This window comes from Vicia villosa, unplaced genomic scaffold, assembly GCF_029867415.1.
Source record: "Vicia villosa cultivar HV-30 ecotype Madison, WI unplaced genomic scaffold, Vvil1.0 ctg.000835F_1_1, whole genome shotgun sequence".
In the NCBI taxonomy this organism is placed as follows: Eukaryota; Viridiplantae; Streptophyta; class Magnoliopsida; order Fabales; family Fabaceae; genus Vicia; species Vicia villosa.
Genome location: NW_026705367.1, coordinates 564,324 through 581,775, shown reverse-complemented (window position 1 = coordinate 581,775; position 17,452 = coordinate 564,324). Strand labels below are relative to the sequence as shown.

General features: G+C 33.0%; 2 protein-coding genes across 3 annotated transcripts; one reads left to right on the top strand and one right to left on the bottom strand.

Annotated features, from left to right (window-relative positions):
• Positions 1 to 6,732: 6,732 nt before the first annotated feature.
• LOC131631509 (putative pentatricopeptide repeat-containing protein At5g52630) lies at positions 6,733 to 9,918 on the top strand. Its single transcript, XM_058902306.1, has 2 exons — positions 6,733 to 6,977; positions 7,390 to 9,918. The coding sequence occupies exons 1-2, from the start codon at positions 6,867 to 6,869 to the stop codon at positions 9,598 to 9,600; spliced, it is 2,322 nt and encodes a 773-aa protein (XP_058758289.1). The 5' UTR covers positions 6,733 to 6,866; the 3' UTR covers positions 9,601 to 9,918.
• Positions 9,919 to 9,932: 14 nt separating this feature from the next.
• On the bottom strand, positions 9,933 to 15,777 carry LOC131631510 (CBL-interacting serine/threonine-protein kinase 8-like). Of its 2 annotated transcripts, XM_058902307.1 has the most exons (14): positions 15,315 to 15,772; positions 14,164 to 14,226; positions 13,676 to 13,747; positions 13,456 to 13,563; positions 13,302 to 13,376; positions 13,132 to 13,185; positions 12,894 to 13,019; positions 12,406 to 12,495; positions 11,946 to 12,068; positions 11,222 to 11,341; positions 10,990 to 11,106; positions 10,756 to 10,812; positions 10,577 to 10,651; positions 9,933 to 10,467 (listed from the first exon to the last, which is right to left on the bottom strand). In XM_058902307.1, the coding sequence occupies exons 1-14, from the start codon at positions 15,471 to 15,473 to the stop codon at positions 10,366 to 10,368; spliced, it is 1,341 nt and encodes a 446-aa protein (XP_058758290.1). In that variant the 5' UTR covers positions 15,474 to 15,772; the 3' UTR covers positions 9,933 to 10,365. The 2 variants fall into 2 exon arrangements, 1 of the variants encoding a protein (XP_058758290.1); XR_009292724.1 differs by lacking the exons at positions 9,933 to 10,467; positions 10,577 to 10,651; positions 10,756 to 10,812; positions 10,990 to 11,106 and adding an exon at positions 11,485 to 11,866 and having other exon boundaries at positions 15,315 to 15,777.
• Between the last annotated feature and the right edge of the window lie 1,675 nt (positions 15,778 to 17,452).

The following is a 17,452-nucleotide window of genomic DNA, read 5'->3' as shown; positions in this document are numbered from 1 at the left end:
TCTAGTGAAAGAGGGTATTTATAGCCCCCAGCGCTGGGCCAAGGTTCCCTAATTGGGCCAAATCCAACTGGAGGCCCACGTGCTAGGGAATTGCCAGAACGTCCCATGCTAGGGCTGAGTCAGCAGGAGACTCACGTTCTGGATGCACATAGCGTAGGGTTCGGAGATGGTTGACCGAATCCTTCGCTTGGACGTGACGCGTGATCTTCGTGCGTGGATAACTCCTTGACGGTTATCTAGTGAGTGGACCCAAAAGTTTGGGCCTGCTCGGCCAGGGTCTTCGCGACGGGCAGCCCCTATCTGTTCAGTAGTTGGGCCCAAGGGAAGTGGGCCTGCTCGGCTGGTGATCAAGGGATGGGCCTGCTCGGCCCAGACCAGAACAGGAAATTTACTAGAAATGCTAAAATTTTGGTAGTACATTATTTTTTTTGAAAATTTCAAATGAATTAAATTTTCAATACAGAATGATAAATTATGAAATTTTCAGAAAAATTTGTAACGTACTGAAAAATTCAAATAAACTACTGAAAGTTTTGTTGATATCGGGAATTTTGTTCGAAAATGTTATTTTTTTTAGAAGAGCTATTTTTGGTATTGAAAAATTGGGGGTGTGTCAGATATAATTTTAGGGGTACCATCTTAAATCCTCCAGAATTGGAAAAAAATAAGAAGAGGTCAAATTTATTCGAAAAGGACATTACACGTTACACTTCATTCCTTACTCCCGGCTCTGACGAAATTTCAAAGTTACTTTAAAAAATCTGGATTTCAATCTCTAGACATATCAAATACACAACAAATTCTCTTTGAAATAAGTCAAATCACAAATCAAAGATGTTTTGTGCAGGGCCGTCTCGAACAATTCGGAGACCCTGTGCAAATTTTAAAAATATATATATTTTTTAAAAGACAAAAAATTCAAAAAATTATTGTACTAAAAAGTTTCAAATTGTCATTAAAATTTATATAATTTATATAGTCATTGAAAAAAATTAAATTAGATAAAGAAATTACAAAATCTTATAAATGCTAAGTTATGTTAGACTAACTCAAATCAAATTTAAAAAACATACACACACACAAATATATATATATATATATATATATATATATATATATATATATATATATATATATATATATATATATATATATATATATATATATTTTATTAATTAATCTATTAATTTATTTATTTATTACTTTTTTTAACAATATTATTTCTATTGAAAAAGCAATAAATTAAACCAAAGAGAATAATGGACTGTATTTTATTATAAAAATTTAATAATAAGTAAGTTATTACTATGATAAACCTTTAAATATTTAATTATAATATATAAATATTATCTAAATTTTATAAATAAATAAAAAACTAAAAAGATTACTAGTATGGATGTAACATATATTTACATTAAATAATAATTAAGAGTAGGAGTACAATTTAATTTGAAGGCCCATTATAAATCTATATTGATTGATTGTATAAAAAATTATAAGAGGAAATTTTGCTAGAGCGTGACATTTTGGTACATTTTTTTTTGTAAAATATTAACATGGTAGATGATTAAGACTCGAACCCAAAACTTAATGGTTACAAAAATGACTCTGCACTATGCTGTGCCGCTAGGCTGCAACCAAAAATATGTATGAAAAGTTAAGAATTCTTTATACATACTTAATTATCTATAATCTATATCATATAATGGGCCCAATTTTGAGGCCCCTATTTTTTGAGGCCCTGTGCAACGGGCCAGGTTGCACAGGCCCAAAACCGGCCATGGTTTTGTGCTCTTGTTAGCACCCTCTCCAGAGATGTTGATGAGACATTTGTGAACTACGATGAACATATTGTGTAAGAGGATGTGCATAGTGTTCTAGCTCCTCGTCCAAAGAGTACAATATACAGTTGTATCTAATTGTTGTATAAAGTGTCATTTCCTTACATGGCACAAGTTGCAGAATGAAACCCCCATATGCCACCTATATTAGAGGAGGAACACGCAGGGGAAAACCAGGAATGTATGGCCTATATCTCACAATATTGTTGCTATCTGGAGAGATGTCATTGCTATGAGTGAGTTTCAGGAAGACACTTCTGAGAGGGTCACTTTACAAACAATCTTAGTAGAGGCACGAGATGCATTATAGTATAGGAGGCAGAGGAGGAACATGGGCGTTAGATATACTTAGTAGTGATATTTTAATTTGTATTTTGATATATTTTCGATACTTTGTATGGTTTGTTGTATTTTATGAATACTAATGTATGGTTTACTAAAATTTTGTTTGACAATTTTCTCTTATTAATGGATGATTAATGTGTATAGTCTATTGTAAAAAATTTGAAAGACCATAGTAATGTCTTAAAACACTTCACCCCTATCAGACTTTGTATTTTGGGGAAATGGTAGTTTAAGGTAAACTTTAAAAAAATATGATCCCGAATTAAGAAAAGATAATTTTAAAACAAGTTTGAACAAGGGCAGGTTGATAAAACCCTTTTGATCAAGAAAATTGAACATGACATTCTACTTGTACAAATATATGTTAATAATATTATATCTGGTGCTACTAATAAGTCCTTGTGCAAAGAATTTTATGAAATAATGTATAACGATTTTGAAATATCTATGATGGCTGAGCTAAAGTACTTTCTAGGACTTTAGATCCATAAAACTAAAGGAGGAACATTTATAAATCAAGCTAAATACTATAAAGAGATACTTACAAGATTTGATGTGGAAAAGTCAAAATTACTAGCAACAACAATGCCAACATCATGCTCCCTAGACAAAGACGAAGACAGAAACCCGACGATGAAAGAAAATATCTATGTATGATTAGATGCTTATTATATCTTTTTATGATAACGACAACACATGATAACGACAACACATGACAATAGTACTTCAACACTAATGATAACAAAAGCTTCATCTTGTAAGATAACTCAAGATCAATTGCTTTTACAATTTAATACTATCAAGCAAAATATTGGAGCTTATTTGATGAAAAGTGTGAAAGCTCATCAGGCCATGTGAGTCAGTCATTCAGGGTGAATTGAATACTGTAAAAATAAGGTAGCAGTTTAAGAGTACCAAGGCAATTCACACACACTTAAAAATATACTTTCATCTTAAAAATAACTTTTCCATGCCAAGAACAAGTGATTAAAAAGCTATAAAAACCTTTTTAAACTACCTAGTCGATTATATAAATATACTAATCGATTAGCAAGATTTTTCATAAATCTAATCGATTGGGGCACTTGCATAATCGATTAAAAGGTTGGTAAACATTTTTATAATCAGCAAAGATAACACATTCAAGTCTTGCAATGACTTTATATCAAAACCTTCCTAAAGGGGTTTTACAATCAATTAAAATTGAGATGTATAATCAATTATAGTATATTCCTAATTAATTAGATAATAAATTCAACATGTGTATCGTTTTCTTTCTTGGCGTTTCCAACTACTATATAAGGGAGGGCCTTCCTCACTTCAAATCACGCTACTTTCCATTGATTTCATATTTCTTGGAAAGCTTTTTTTCACGCTTCTTCATCTTCCATTGATTTCACTCAAAACCAATAACAGAGATTTTTACTATGTATTATTTTTAGGGTTGAGTCTTCTCGTTGAAGTTAAAGCAGATGTTGCGGAATAGTATAGGTGACATGGTTAAATGTTTAGAGGTTATGAATAACAACTTGAAGTTACAACCGGGCATCATTCGAGCTTCTTTTCATAAATGTTTTTTTTGAAGTTGAGCACGTGCACATAAATTCATTTTATGATAATATGTGTGTTACAAAATTAATACTATTAATAAAAAAAATTGATAGAGAAAAATAAATAAACTAAATTAAATAAATACATGTAGCAGAGTAGGATAACCACCGAGTTGCTTGCAACTGAACATGGAAGCATCTCTGAGATATCTGTAGAGGGTAACCATCGCAGATGCTCCCCAACTTTATCCCGCACATCTCTCCAAGTTCGTAAATAGTAATAGATATCATGCCTCGACAAGCGTAAAAGTCTTTTTGGCAAAAGTTGTGAAACCCATCAACATCAATATATATATATATGTTCTGGTCAAACAGTCCTACAAGCAGCTTGATGATCTTTTAATAAGTCGTATAATCACTCCAACTTATAATAAGCAACCTTGCAACCACAAAAATTTCCTACGGCATCACTCTGTGACACTCTTAAATAATTAACAGCAGGTTCAACAACAACTGCTTCAGTGACATCTTAAGGGCTTCAAAACACGCCCCTGATGGGCAGGTGAAGTGGACAAGAGACATTGTCTAGTGTAATGCTCATATCACTAAATGGAATGTGAAATAAACATGTATCTAGATGTCATATCTCTATAAATGTTTATACCAGGTTTGTATATGAAATTCTGTTTCTCAGAGGACAAATGCTGAACATCATGCTCTGATAACAGGTTCGACAAGATATACCAGAACCAACACAAATGTAACAGAATGAGTTGTGTAAGTTGATGGAACTGAAAAATGATAAATAACACAAAGAATTGCTAACTCAGTTCGGTGAAACCACACCTACGTCTGAAGGGTCGAGTCCACAACCCAAAGAAAGGAAATTCACTATTAGTAGCTTAGTACTTCTAGAGTGCAAACAATAACAAACCCATGTTGTTCAATGCCTCTTCTAACATTACTCAATGACTTTCTATTTAGAGTCTCCCCCTAAATCTAAGAACCCACCTACTTTTTTCCTCTATCACACAACCCGTGACAGGAGATTACAACCACTAAACCCTAGTGATCAACTTCAACCAACAAGATGAATCATGTTGAATTTTACAACTCAATTAGACAAACCTTCTATGCCAAGTTACTAAAACATAGAGGTATACATATAGATTCTACACTAATCCTATTAAGGCATTAGTGTGGAATAAAAGACACAAAACTTAGCACTCTAAAAATCTTCAACGAATACTTGAATTCTTGAATTCCAAAGCCAGTTATGTCATCCTTATATAGAAATTCTTCATGGAAATTTGATTTGATCTCGTCCAGAAGTAATGCAGATTTTGTTGAATATTTGATTTATTCCTTGAATATCGCCAACAAAAAAAAAAGATTTGGTTTGTTAAAAATACAAATTTAAATCTCTTTAAATTTTAGTTAATCTTCGCAGTTTTCCAACAAATTATATAATCATACTGTTAACTTAGTAACAATAAAATCTGATCCAATCTTTAATAAGAGAATCTTTCAAAACGCAACAATCAAGTCTTGATGCGCAAGGCCCAAATGTCGAGCAACATGTTGAGACACCTTGTCCAACATGTGTAACTTATGCACCTCTATACATCTTTAGCAAGCTAGATCAATTTGAACACTTCGAACACTTATTCCATGTTGTTGTTTTGCAAAATATAATCAATCCAAAGGACTATTTCACAAAGAACTCTAGTGTCTATCTTCATCAAACTGGTTCTCTGGAGTGAAGATAGACCACATCAACTCATCCACCTCTCCATCTTTGGCGGGAGACTATGAGGAACCCTTTGGGTAATTAAACTTCAGCCCATGTCCAACAACCTTCAATTCTTTCTTCAGACCTTTCTCCTAAAAAAATTAAGAGTACTCATATTATAAAACACAAAACTAAAATTTTAATATTATTCAATATAAAGTAAATGTCATTTACTTACCTCATTGAATCATAAATGCCGAGCAACATGATGCTCGTACTTTAGCAAAAGAGACGTATCGTACGATCCTCAAGAAAAGTCAATCAACTGTGGAGTGGATGCAGATGCACCAATATGCTCTTCCTCACCTGCCAACATTGATAGTGCGTCACATCCTAAACACACTATGAAGTCCCACTGCCTCGCGTTCGCGCCACTGTTAAAAGAATAAAAAAAACATCAAAAAAACAAACTGGAACATATTTTGAAAGAATTCGGGTGCATTAACTTTTCAAAAAACTGGAATACTTTGTAAAGGAGTGCTAGTGAAGGTTTCACTTAACCGAAAGACTTAGCCTAGAAGTTTTGGTATGTAGTGTAAAAACCGGAAGATTTAGCTTAGGAGTTCCGGTGAAATCACTAAATCAAAGAATTTGTTGAATTTGTTCTAGTTTTGTTTTTGTGAGCCAGAACAGTTGTTGGAAATGTTATGGTATGTAAGAATTTTTTCTCTCTTTATAAAGAGTTCAAAAATTAAAAAACGACAATGAAGAAAAAGTGAAAAATTATAAAAGATAAACTATTTAAATGAGGGTATTTTGATTAAAAAAAAAAAAAGTAAAACAAGGAATAGGGTGATAAATGATGAGATATGGGGTAATGTTAAAAAAATAAATAATAGGAAAAAATATATATCAGGTGTACTTTAAATTATTTTACAATAACAACGTGGTTTTTTAAGTTTTTTTTTACAAGTAAGTCCTTCAAGTTAACTAACGTGTGCACTTTTGATTTTTTTACTTTTTTTTGTCAATCTTAGATTAAACTAATAATCCAAAATGTATTAAGTTGCAACAAAATATATATACTAGCATCCTAAATACATAAAATAACATTTAAAAATATTTACAAATATAAAGTCAAATCCTAATTAAAAAAATTTAATGGACTAAATTATTAAAAGATAATAAAAAAGAATATCCACGGACAATATCAATCAATCACCAACCTATATTCCTAAAAAAGAAACTTATAGGATCACTAATTATGTCTAAATAATAATAATAACCGAGAAATAAAGGGAATGGAAGGAGTTATTCGTCTCACATGTACTCAGCGACTGGTTCACATTAGATGAAATCGTTGCTCAATATTCACCTTATCGTTCCTTCATTCATAGCATGAATCTACACTCCATGCTTTCCTTGCCTTCTCCAGTTGCTGTCACTGCAACTCTTAACCTCCACCCACAATTCAGAAAATATCCAACTTCTTCTATTCCACTACATAAGGTACAAATTTTCTGTTTCATTTTCTCACAGGCATGAATTTTGGTTTGTTATGTACTTTTTTTTTTTTCTGTTTAAACTGTGGTAAGCACTTCTATAATAAGTTGTTTATCCAAACTGACCTTAATTGAAATAAGTTTAAAACAGCTTATAAACATCTCATGAGTTACTTGTATACGCTTTCTCAAACACTTATACAGAGATTACTAGTGTATTAGTCCAAATAAGTTGTTCAAGAGTCAATTCAACAACCATACCCTAATTCCCAACTTTAATGGTCTTGCAAAATTATAGTTAGTTTTATAATCAAGCTTATTTATAAGCGCTTATTTTGATAAGCACTTGTGCTATAAGCTGCAAATAAGCCGTTTATCCAAACAGATCCTTAATATTTACCTGCATCTTATGCTTTCAGGGTCAAAGCATTTCATTACAGAAAAGGCACATATCAACACATTTGGATCCAAACAAGCACCTTAATTTTCAAGAAGCACTTTCATTGGCAAAAGAGGGTAAAGAAGAAGTAGATACATCTTTCTACATTCCCTTGTTACAACAATGCTTAGAAAATGGCTCCATTTCATCTACACAAATTATTCACTGCAGCATAGTGAAAACAGGTAACCATGAAGACCCTTTTTTGGCAACATTTTTGCTCAATGTTTACGCCAAATGCGGTAACATGGAGTGTGCTCGAAGAGCATTTGATCACATAAACCGGAAAAATGATGTTGCTTGGACCAATTTAATGAAAGGTTATGTGCAAAACTCGATGCCAGATCGCGCTATACATTTGTTTCAAGAGATGCTGTTACATTCGGAGTGCTACCCTTCGACTTACACTCTTGCTCTAGCCCTTAATGCGTGTACATCTTTGCAATCTTTGAAGTTAGGAGAACAATTACATGCTTACATAATCAAATGCCATGTTGATTTTGACACGAGTATCGGCAACGCGCTTTGTAGTTTATACTCTAAATGTGGTGGTAGGTTGGAGTTTGGTCTAAAAGCGTTTAGAAGAATCAGAGAAAAGAATGTTATTTCTTGGACTGCAATGATTTCTTCTTGCGGCGAGAATGGTAAACCTATGAAGGGTTTGAGGGTTTTTGTTGAGATGTTTTTAGATGAAGTGCAGGTTCAGCCTAATGAGTATACACTAACTTGTGTATTGAGTCAGTGTTGTGAGGTCAAGTGCTTAGAGTTTGGGATTCAAGTTCATTCGTTGTGCGCTAAATTAGGATACGAATCAGACCTACGCATTCGGAATTCTTTATTGTATTTGTACCTTAAATGTGGTTGTACTGGTGAAGCTCAAAGATTGTTTAAAGGAATGGATGATGTCGATTTGGTTACTTGGAATGCTATAATGGCCGGACATGCAAAGATAATGGAACTTTCGAAGGATAATGTTTCTGCATACCGAAGTGGAAGTGAAGCACTCAAACTTTTCGCCGAGTTGAATCGGTCTGGAATGAGACCTGATTCGTTTACCTTCTCAAGTGTGTTGAGTGTTTGCAGTAGAATGATGGCTTTAGAACAAGGCGAACAGATTCATGCTCGGATGATCAAAACTGGCATTTTATCCGATGTTGTTGTAGGTTCTTCTATAATTAAGATGTATAACAAATGTGGAAGCATAGAGAAAGCAAGCAAAGTTTTTCTTGAGATGTCTATCAGAACAATGATTCTATGGACTTCCATGATTAATGGTTTTGCACAGCATGGTTGGTCAAAGCATGCATTAAATCTTTTCGAGGATATGAAACTTGTAGGAGTTAGACCTAACAAGATCACTTTTGTCGGTGTTTTAGCGGCTTGTGGAAATGCCGGTATGGCCGACGAAGCATTCAATTACTTTGAAATTATGCAAAAGGAATATAAACTTAAACCTGTGATGGACCATTATGCTTGTTTGGTTGATATGTTAGTGAGGCTTGGTCGGCTTAAGGAAGCTTTCGATTTTATAAAAAAAATGGATTATGAGGCTAATGAGCTTATTTGGTCGAAACTGATTGCTGGTTGTCTAAGCCTAGGGAATCTAGAATTGGGATGTGATGCTGCAGAAAAGTTATTAAGTCTCAAACTAAAAGATACAGAGACATACGAATTGTTATTGAATACGTACGTCTCAGCCGGGCGGTTTGAGGAAGTTTCTTTGGTGAAGAATATAATGAAAGAAGAGAAAGTCGAAAAGTTAAAAGATTGGAGCTGGATTAGTATCAAAGACAGAGTGTATTCATTTGAAACAAATGACATCGCACAAGTCCAAACTTCACTGGTAAGTAAATCATTGGAGGATTTACTTGCGAAAGCGAAGAATCTTGGATATGAGATGTTAGAAAATGTGGAAATAAGTGACAAAGAACATGAAGAAAAGACTTCTTCTACCATTTATCATAGTGAGAAGCTAGCTATTGCATTTGGGTTGGAGAATTTGCCGAATTCTTCGCCAATAAGAGTTGTGAAGAATACCTTGATGTGTAGGGATTGCCATAACTTTGTGAAGTACATTTCGACACTGACTAGTAGGGAAATCATTGTTAGAGATAGTAAGAGGCTACATAAATTTGTCAATGGACAATGCTCTTGTGGGAATGTTGGTGGTTTTCTCTTATATCCTCTATAAGATGCAGCTAAAAGTTCATAAGTTATTATCAAGAGATGACCGAAAGCAGATAATTTTTTTCACATTTCTACCTTTACTTCTATAACACATAGGTACTTTATAGATCGACAAGTTTTGAATTGTTAAAGGAAGTTAAATTTTGATTTTTGAATGTAGCTTCATAAAAACAAAATTATACCATAAATTGACTAGGTGACAATCCGTTTACATACGATAAATTTTGCACAAATGGTTTGCACATCAAAAGTAGTCCAAATTCAAGTGTAAACCATGATTGGAAGTTCACTAGCAGTTTGTTTGATTTAGCGATGCAGCGCCAAAAAGAAAACATATGAACTAAACATAATTCATGCACTTTAATATACAACAGTGTTAACCGATAACACGAAAACTATTAGTACATACTCAATCAACACTTACACTCTTCTAACTGTAAAATCTGGATACATTGTAAAGGCAAGACCAAAAAAAAAGGGACAAAAGGAAATTTACAAACACCAAACTTGCTATTCTTGTCATTACAGTTTACACCTGATTCCTTTTCCTCTTTTGAATTTGAATCTGTTCTTGTATCTGTGGATGATAAAAAGGCCTGAATTGGTTATAGATACTAAAGAGGTGACTCGGGTGTCTTCTGTAACGTAACACTTCCATATAAATATATATTTTATGCAGCTAGACTTTTTTTCTCCATCCATTTTCACAAATAGATTTTGTTCGCCTCTGCTTTTAAATAAAAAACAAAAGACACCACAAGCAACAAAACTAGGGTCTTTTGCTTCTATTCTTGGGGGTCTTCAATTTGCTTGTTTCATAAGGCGATTTCCAAATGATATCTTCGAGGTTGCTAGAAAAATTCTTGTAAAACTGTAACATAGAAGAGGTTTTTTTATTTTTTTCGTTAAAAGTACAATAAATTGATGGAAAGAATGGTGGGGTATAACACCAACCATACAAACAACTTTTAAAAACTGACCTTGAGATATTCACTGGAATCTCCAGCTGCTTTCTGAATATCCACCATGAAAAATGTGGGAGCAACTTCAAAAACCTTTTTGAACACACCAAAAAAAGAGACCAAGAAATGAAATTGTTAGCCGAAATGTTTAAGGGACTGTTTAAAGTCAAGAAGAGAATTATCATTTATCAACCTACTTCCAATATAACTGAGAAATGAGATTTCTTATTTGCTGAAATACCCTCTATTCTCATCTGAAAATATAGACCAAAGACCACTTCAGATTAATAAAATCAAGAAATAAGGCAAGCTTAATCTTAAGTTGAACTAACAGCAGATACAATGTATTAAGATTGATTTTTTAGAATAGATAAGTGAAAAATGCTACAAAATAAACAATTGACCTAATCTATATATTATAAGCTACCAACCTTATAGTTACGAATATGCGTCTTGAATCCCATTGATTGTGCCACAACTTCCATACTTGTTAAAACCACTTTCACTGGCTTTTGAGTGACGAAGCGTGTTTGGTATTTCATAGTGTCCTTAAGATAATGACAGAATATGGGAGATCAATTATGCATATTTTCATAGCAAGCCATATTAAACGGGCAGTTATTTGATTATTTGCACATGATTATTGAGTCATAAAAGAGATACCTGTCCCCGATCGAAGATTGAAGCAAGGTTTAAGCCTTGAGATAACATTATCATGTCGAATGCATTAAGAACTAAAGGACCCGTGTCCTCAACCTCACATTGCGGATTATCCCTCTGATCCTTCAATAACAAAATAATCAGTATGTCAATATAACTGATACAATTTTCAAATCAATGTGCATGAAACAGAAAGTCTCCTCCTGAATTGAAGGGGCGTAAAAAGTTAAGATAACTGTGACGATAGTTTTGGCTTTCATCAGTACCTTTCAATCAATATCTCCTTCATCATCATTGATCTTTTGAGTTTTGAGTAACCAAAGATTTCAACGTTATTAATTGTCCTACTTTTAACACATCTTGCAACTTAAATATACTTAAGATTGAGTAATGTTAAATTTTCTTGTATAAAAGAGAGAGGAGTATATAATAAATATACATAAGGCTTAACCTACTTAATCCCTAAGACTAGGGAATGGGATCAATTAAGAAGAGAATAGTATCATAACAAATACGATAATATCTCAACAAATATCTTCCACTGATATTGTTATTTTGTACTCCAAAAAAATCAAGGTAGGAGGGCAGAACATTCACAATGTGTCCAATCCATTCCAATTCGAAGCTGATAGGGTACATTCAGAGAGGCTGAGGTGAATTAGCTCAAATGTTAAAAACTCCTACAATATATAACTTCTCGTAATGCAGAGTTAAAATATAAACAGACCTCATCACTGTCAAACGCAGCATTTATATCGTCCAGATTTACATCTTCATACTCGAGGAGATGGACAGGAACATAGCTTTTTTGGAACCACTCGTCATTTCTAATTTGCTCAATGGTAATACGCTGAATTCAACATGCACACGAACACACATGGATGAGAATGAGAAAGACTCTGGTCAAATATTGCAATGAAGTATATATTGTATCCACTAGACTGCAGATCTATGACAAAATTCTAGCCTAAAATAATTTCATTACCAAGATTGATAACTACATATCATGACACACTATGACATTCTAGATCCCTTGAGATGTAACATGAATTTTTTCATGAACACAATTAGTTTTCAGTTTCTGAACTCAGACAACATTAATTATAAATTGATTGATGCTGAGATGCCATGTTTTAAACCTCTTTAGACATTAATAAAAAAAATTATTCTGCAAAGGAAATTCTTACATGTTCAGGGTTTGGGTCCAAAATTCTCTGTATCAAAGATTTCGCTCCCATAGGAAACCAAGCAGGGCATGAAAACTCCGCTTTGTCAATCTGCAAGGAAATAAGAAAAAATCATCACCTTTGATAAAAGTATGAATTTTCTTTTGAACAAATTATTAGACTATGTAGTATGTCCTGACTCCCGAGCCCTTTGACCCAAAATTCATTATCACAAGAACTTGTATGAACAGCAGCCAGCACCTCTTAGATAATGCAGCCGACATATTATGTCATTATATGCAATTGGTCACTATTATAAGCAAAACTTCATTTTGTATCTCGTCAATATAGACTAGAATAGTTACATCAGTTATTCAATGAATAAACTAATGTATCTAGTATATAGATACAAAATGAACTTTTCCTTATAATAGTGACCGGTGGAGTATTCAACAATGGAAATTCCATCTACAAACAGAAAAAGGCAGATTTGATGTCTAAATCCATGCCTTACTGTATAGCGTGGTAAGATCAAGCTCATCAAAGGGAAGATATCCCGCCATTAGAACATAGAGTATAACACCACAGGACCAAACATCTGCTGGAGCACCATTATAACCCTTGTGACTGAGTACCTGAGATCACAAAGATAAATGTCAAATAAAGAAAGCTCGAATACTAACATAGTGAGTAGCCAAAGTTGACATAAAATCATATTACGAGCGCAGTGAACAACACAAATATTACCTCAGGAGCTACATAATTTGGAGTTCCACAAGTTGTACGCAGCATACTAACCCCCTATGAAAATTTTCACAAATTTAAGCATGTGTATAGTATTCAAAACCTATATATGATCTGATCTACATGGAATCATAATTTCAAGTCAAGTTTATGAATATGTGTAACAATCTCACTTTTTCTGGCAAAGCACTCAAACCAAAATCTGAAATCTTCATATTTCCTAGTGAATCAAGTAAAAGGTTTTCCGGCTGCAAAGGGGGAGGAAAACTGTTAGACGACACTATGATATGGATGAAGAAAGCATTCCAGGTTTCAGTCAGTGCAAACCTTTAAATCTCTATGATAAACTCCCTTACTGTGGCAATAATCTACACCATCAATAAGCTGTTGGAAGTATCTCCTAGATTCAGCTTCACTGAGACGCCCGTGGTGTACCTGCACCATTCTTATCTTCATTATATCTTCAATGCCAGAAAAAAGTGCCAATAAAAATCACGATTGAAGCTTAACAAAAAAAAAAACCATCGATCCATTTTTAGCTACTCACAATTTTATCGAACAATTCACCACCTGTGATGAATTCCAATATGATATAAATCTTAGTACGGCTGGCCAGAACCTGAAGAAAACCATCATTTAAAATAGAACGAAGCACTTTTAACAGTGACAACAAACAAGATAGAAACATTTATTAATATTGGATCGTTGGAGCAGTTCTACTATACCATATATTTTGAAGGATAATAAAGTACAAGAGAAAAGGAAATTTCCAAACCAAGTCAAATTCAAAAATGATTCCTACAATATTGCTCCTCTCCTCACGCAGTTAAAGAACCGAAAATTTATAATTTAGGTTTTACTTTACTAACCTTAAAAGACTTAAGAAGCTTACAAGTTAACTTTATTTCACACTTCACACATTCATCAGGACTTGGAGAACAAATGATTAATTTCAGATCAGAACCCAAACAGCCCCTTAATTACCTTTAAAAAGGAGAAAGAAACAATATCTACAGACAATAACATATGACATACCTCATGGAGGCGAACAACATATGGATGTCTGACTAGCTTCATAATAGAAATCTCCCTCTTGATCTGCGTTAAATTAAAACAAATAAATAAACAAATAGCAAACATAGTAATGTAAATAGAAACCATAGCAATCACAAATATAGTAAGCATCAAACCTCTTGTATCTTAAAAAAGGGAAAAAAGTCCAAGCAAAAATAAACGTCTTAAACCCCAGTCGCTCGTCACTTACCGGGATGCCAATTCAATCAAAACATTTACCATCACTCAATAATTAAAAAGACTTACATCCACAACCACATTCCTTATGGTAGTATTATTAATAACCACACCGAAACTCCCTATAACCACATGCAATGCATCAGTAAAATTAACTTGTAGAAACTATAAAATGAAGCAATGAAAACACTCTATGTTTGAGTAGGCGTTATCAAATCAAAAGTGATTTTGAATAAAATTCATTTCTCTACAATTGAGCTTAAATTGAAATGACTTATGAGTGAATGTTCTTACTCTAAAAGCTAAATTAGCCTAAAACTTGAAGTAAATTTTTCGATCTAGTAGAAAAGCTACATTTTATCACTCTACATCCCGAGTAAAAAACACAGTGAACTCACTGCATGTCTTGATTGATTGTGGAATAGTTTTGAGATGTTTGGTTCTTTTTTAAAGTAGAATTGATTCTTACTCCACAATTGATTTTACTTGAAGTTAAAATTTATAGCTTTTGAGTTTAAATGTGATTTTTTATATTGAAATTCACTAATCAACTCAATTTTACATAAGATTATCCAAACATAAATCGATTTACATCCAACTCACTTTTAACCAGAATCAATTCTACAAAATCAATTCATTCAAAATCAATTTGCGTCGCTATAGAACTAAACATAAATCACTTTACATAACCAGAATCAATTATACAAAATCAGAACCAAACACACTTAATAAAATCAAATTCTACTTGAAACAAAATCAATTACAATTACAACTCTTCAATTCAAACACACACGCAAACTAAATATATTCCTTAGGTTATATCTACCATCTACTTCACCAACAACTACAACAACAACACATTAAAATCTCTAAAATTAACCAAAATTAACAACAATTGAATGAAATTGATCATGATTAGAACAAAAAACGAGTACCTGATCGGCCATTTTATGCTTGATGATGGTGCTACGATCGAGAATCTTCATAGCAACGCTTTCACCAGTTTCAGTATTCTGAGCGAACTTAACCTTCGCGAAGGTTCCTTCACCAATTGTTCTTCCAATTTCATACTTCCCCACTTTTCTCAACACCATGCTTCGTTTTTTTTCTCTCTCTTTATTCTTTTCTTGTTCTAATCAACAACTATAACTTAAAATCATTTCACTCTATAAGTTTATCACTTTAACAGCGATTAGTGAATTGATTAATGGGTTGATTAGTTAATTAATTAGAATAGATTATCTTCTCTTTTTTTTAAGTGAAAAGAAGGAAGGGAAACTGGGAGTATGATGAGTGAGAAAGGAAAGTGGATTTGGTTTGGGAGGTGAGAGAAGAAATTAAAAATGAAAAGGTGCGAATGTGAATGAAACCTTTTTGTTTGAAAATTGAAATATGAAAATTGGAAATTTGAATTTGTGGGTGATGATTTTAATATGTGCGACTTTGGATTTGGGGACCGGAAAAGACGGCTTTTATTTGGAATAAAAAAGTAAAGTTGACACTTGCCAAGTTTATCAACAACAAAATAAAATTAACATAGTTCATGTTACAACTTTTAAGGTGATAAAAATGTGTCGAATTATGATTTGATAGAGTGTTTACAAATATTTGAAGTATGATTTATTATTAATGCATTTCTGTTTTGTAGGTTTTAATAAAGAGTCCAAAGATTCACAAAAAGGACTAAACTATATTGAAATCTTCCTAATCAGACAATTTCATATCATTTTACTATGAAAGTTACCATGAAAAAGTAAAGAGAGAGATGGAACACGGAGAATGGAAGAAAATCAGAGAAAAATACATAAGGCAAGTAATAGCAGCACACTCCAATGCAATAACGGGGCTATTGAACTTCATCAAGACATCTCAACTCTCAACAAGCTTAGAGATGTGATCCAAACTTTCTACCTTAATTGCAAAAACAAACAAAAAATCAAATCACGACACATCTACAAGACATTATGGAGCCATCAAGCCCTATAAGGAAAAAACGGTGCACTCATTAGCATAGTAATGTTATCTCAACTTTACGCCAACACTTGGAAGCAACTTAATGATCAATTGTGACACACTTAGGTTATGACACAACCTAATTTTACGGTATCAAGATTTTATCTATAAATATAAAAATGTCACTACTATAAATAACACATCTATTTAGAACCGAGGTTATAAATTTATATGTGAGAGAAAGTGAAAAAATATGTTTAAAGAAAGTGAGGAGTGAGATATTAAAACTCTTGATATTGGATATGAAAATATGAGGCAAAGGACCTCTATTTATAGGTTAGAGGTTGTCACAAAAAAGGAATTTGTTTGTGGCAAAAATTAATGAGCCAATCAATTGGCACCATGCTCCAATCAATTGGTTGACCTAAAATTAATCGTATATAAGGTTTTAAAAAGAAAGAAACGTTTAGGATGCATTTTTGCACTTACCCATGGATTGTGTATAAGTTCCACTCGATTGGTCAGTATAAAAAGTGTCTAGAACTTTTCTAACACCTACTGATTCAACTGACACCATGCTCCAATCAATTGGTTGACCTAAAATCAATCGTTTATATGGTTTTAAAAAGAAAGAAACGTTTAGGATGTATTTTTGCACTAACCCATCAATTGTGTATAAGTTCCACTCGATTGGTCAGTATAAAAAGTGTCTAGAACTTTTCTAACACCTACTGATTCAACTGACACGACTTTAAAACATTTTTTAGGAATATTTTTTATAGAAAAATAAGTTTGAAAACTTGTTTTTGTGTGTGTGTGTGTGTGATTAGCCATATAACTCTATGATAAAACCCTTATGCTTTTATAACATATTGTTCACTCAGACACGATAAGGCGAGCTTTCACACTTTGAAGCTTTAAGACTTGTCAGACAATCCACTCATACAAACACTTGCTTGACTTCTTCTTGGAGACGAGGCTTAAGATTTATTCTGGTGTCATCATCATAAAATATTTGTAGTGATCATTAAACATTAGATTTGTTTGCTTGCATATCTAACAGCTTGTTATGCTTGCACTTTAGTTATTATCATCAGAAAATTGTTGTCATCATCAAAAG

Bases quoted from the DNA above. Each gene is read 5' to 3' on its own strand.
- LOC131631510 (XM_058902307.1), bottom strand. From the start codon at position 15,473: ATGGTGTTGAGAAAAGTGGGGAAGTATGAAATTGGAAGAACAATTGGT. The intron at 14,227-15,314 runs GTACTCGTTTTT...AATTTAACGCAG, and splicing joins AGCATAAAATGGCCGATCAG to ATCAAGAGGGAGATTTCTAT. The intron at 13,748-14,163 runs GTATGTCATATG...GGTTTTCTTCAG, and splicing joins ATGTTGTTCGCCTCCATGAG to GTTCTGGCCAGCCGTACTAA.
- LOC131631509 (XM_058902306.1), top strand. From the start codon at position 6,867: ATGAATCTACACTCCATGCTTTCCTTGCCTTCTCCAGTTGCTGTCACT. The intron at 6,978-7,389 runs GTACAAATTTTC...TTATGCTTTCAG, and splicing joins CTTCTATTCCACTACATAAG to GGTCAAAGCATTTCATTACA.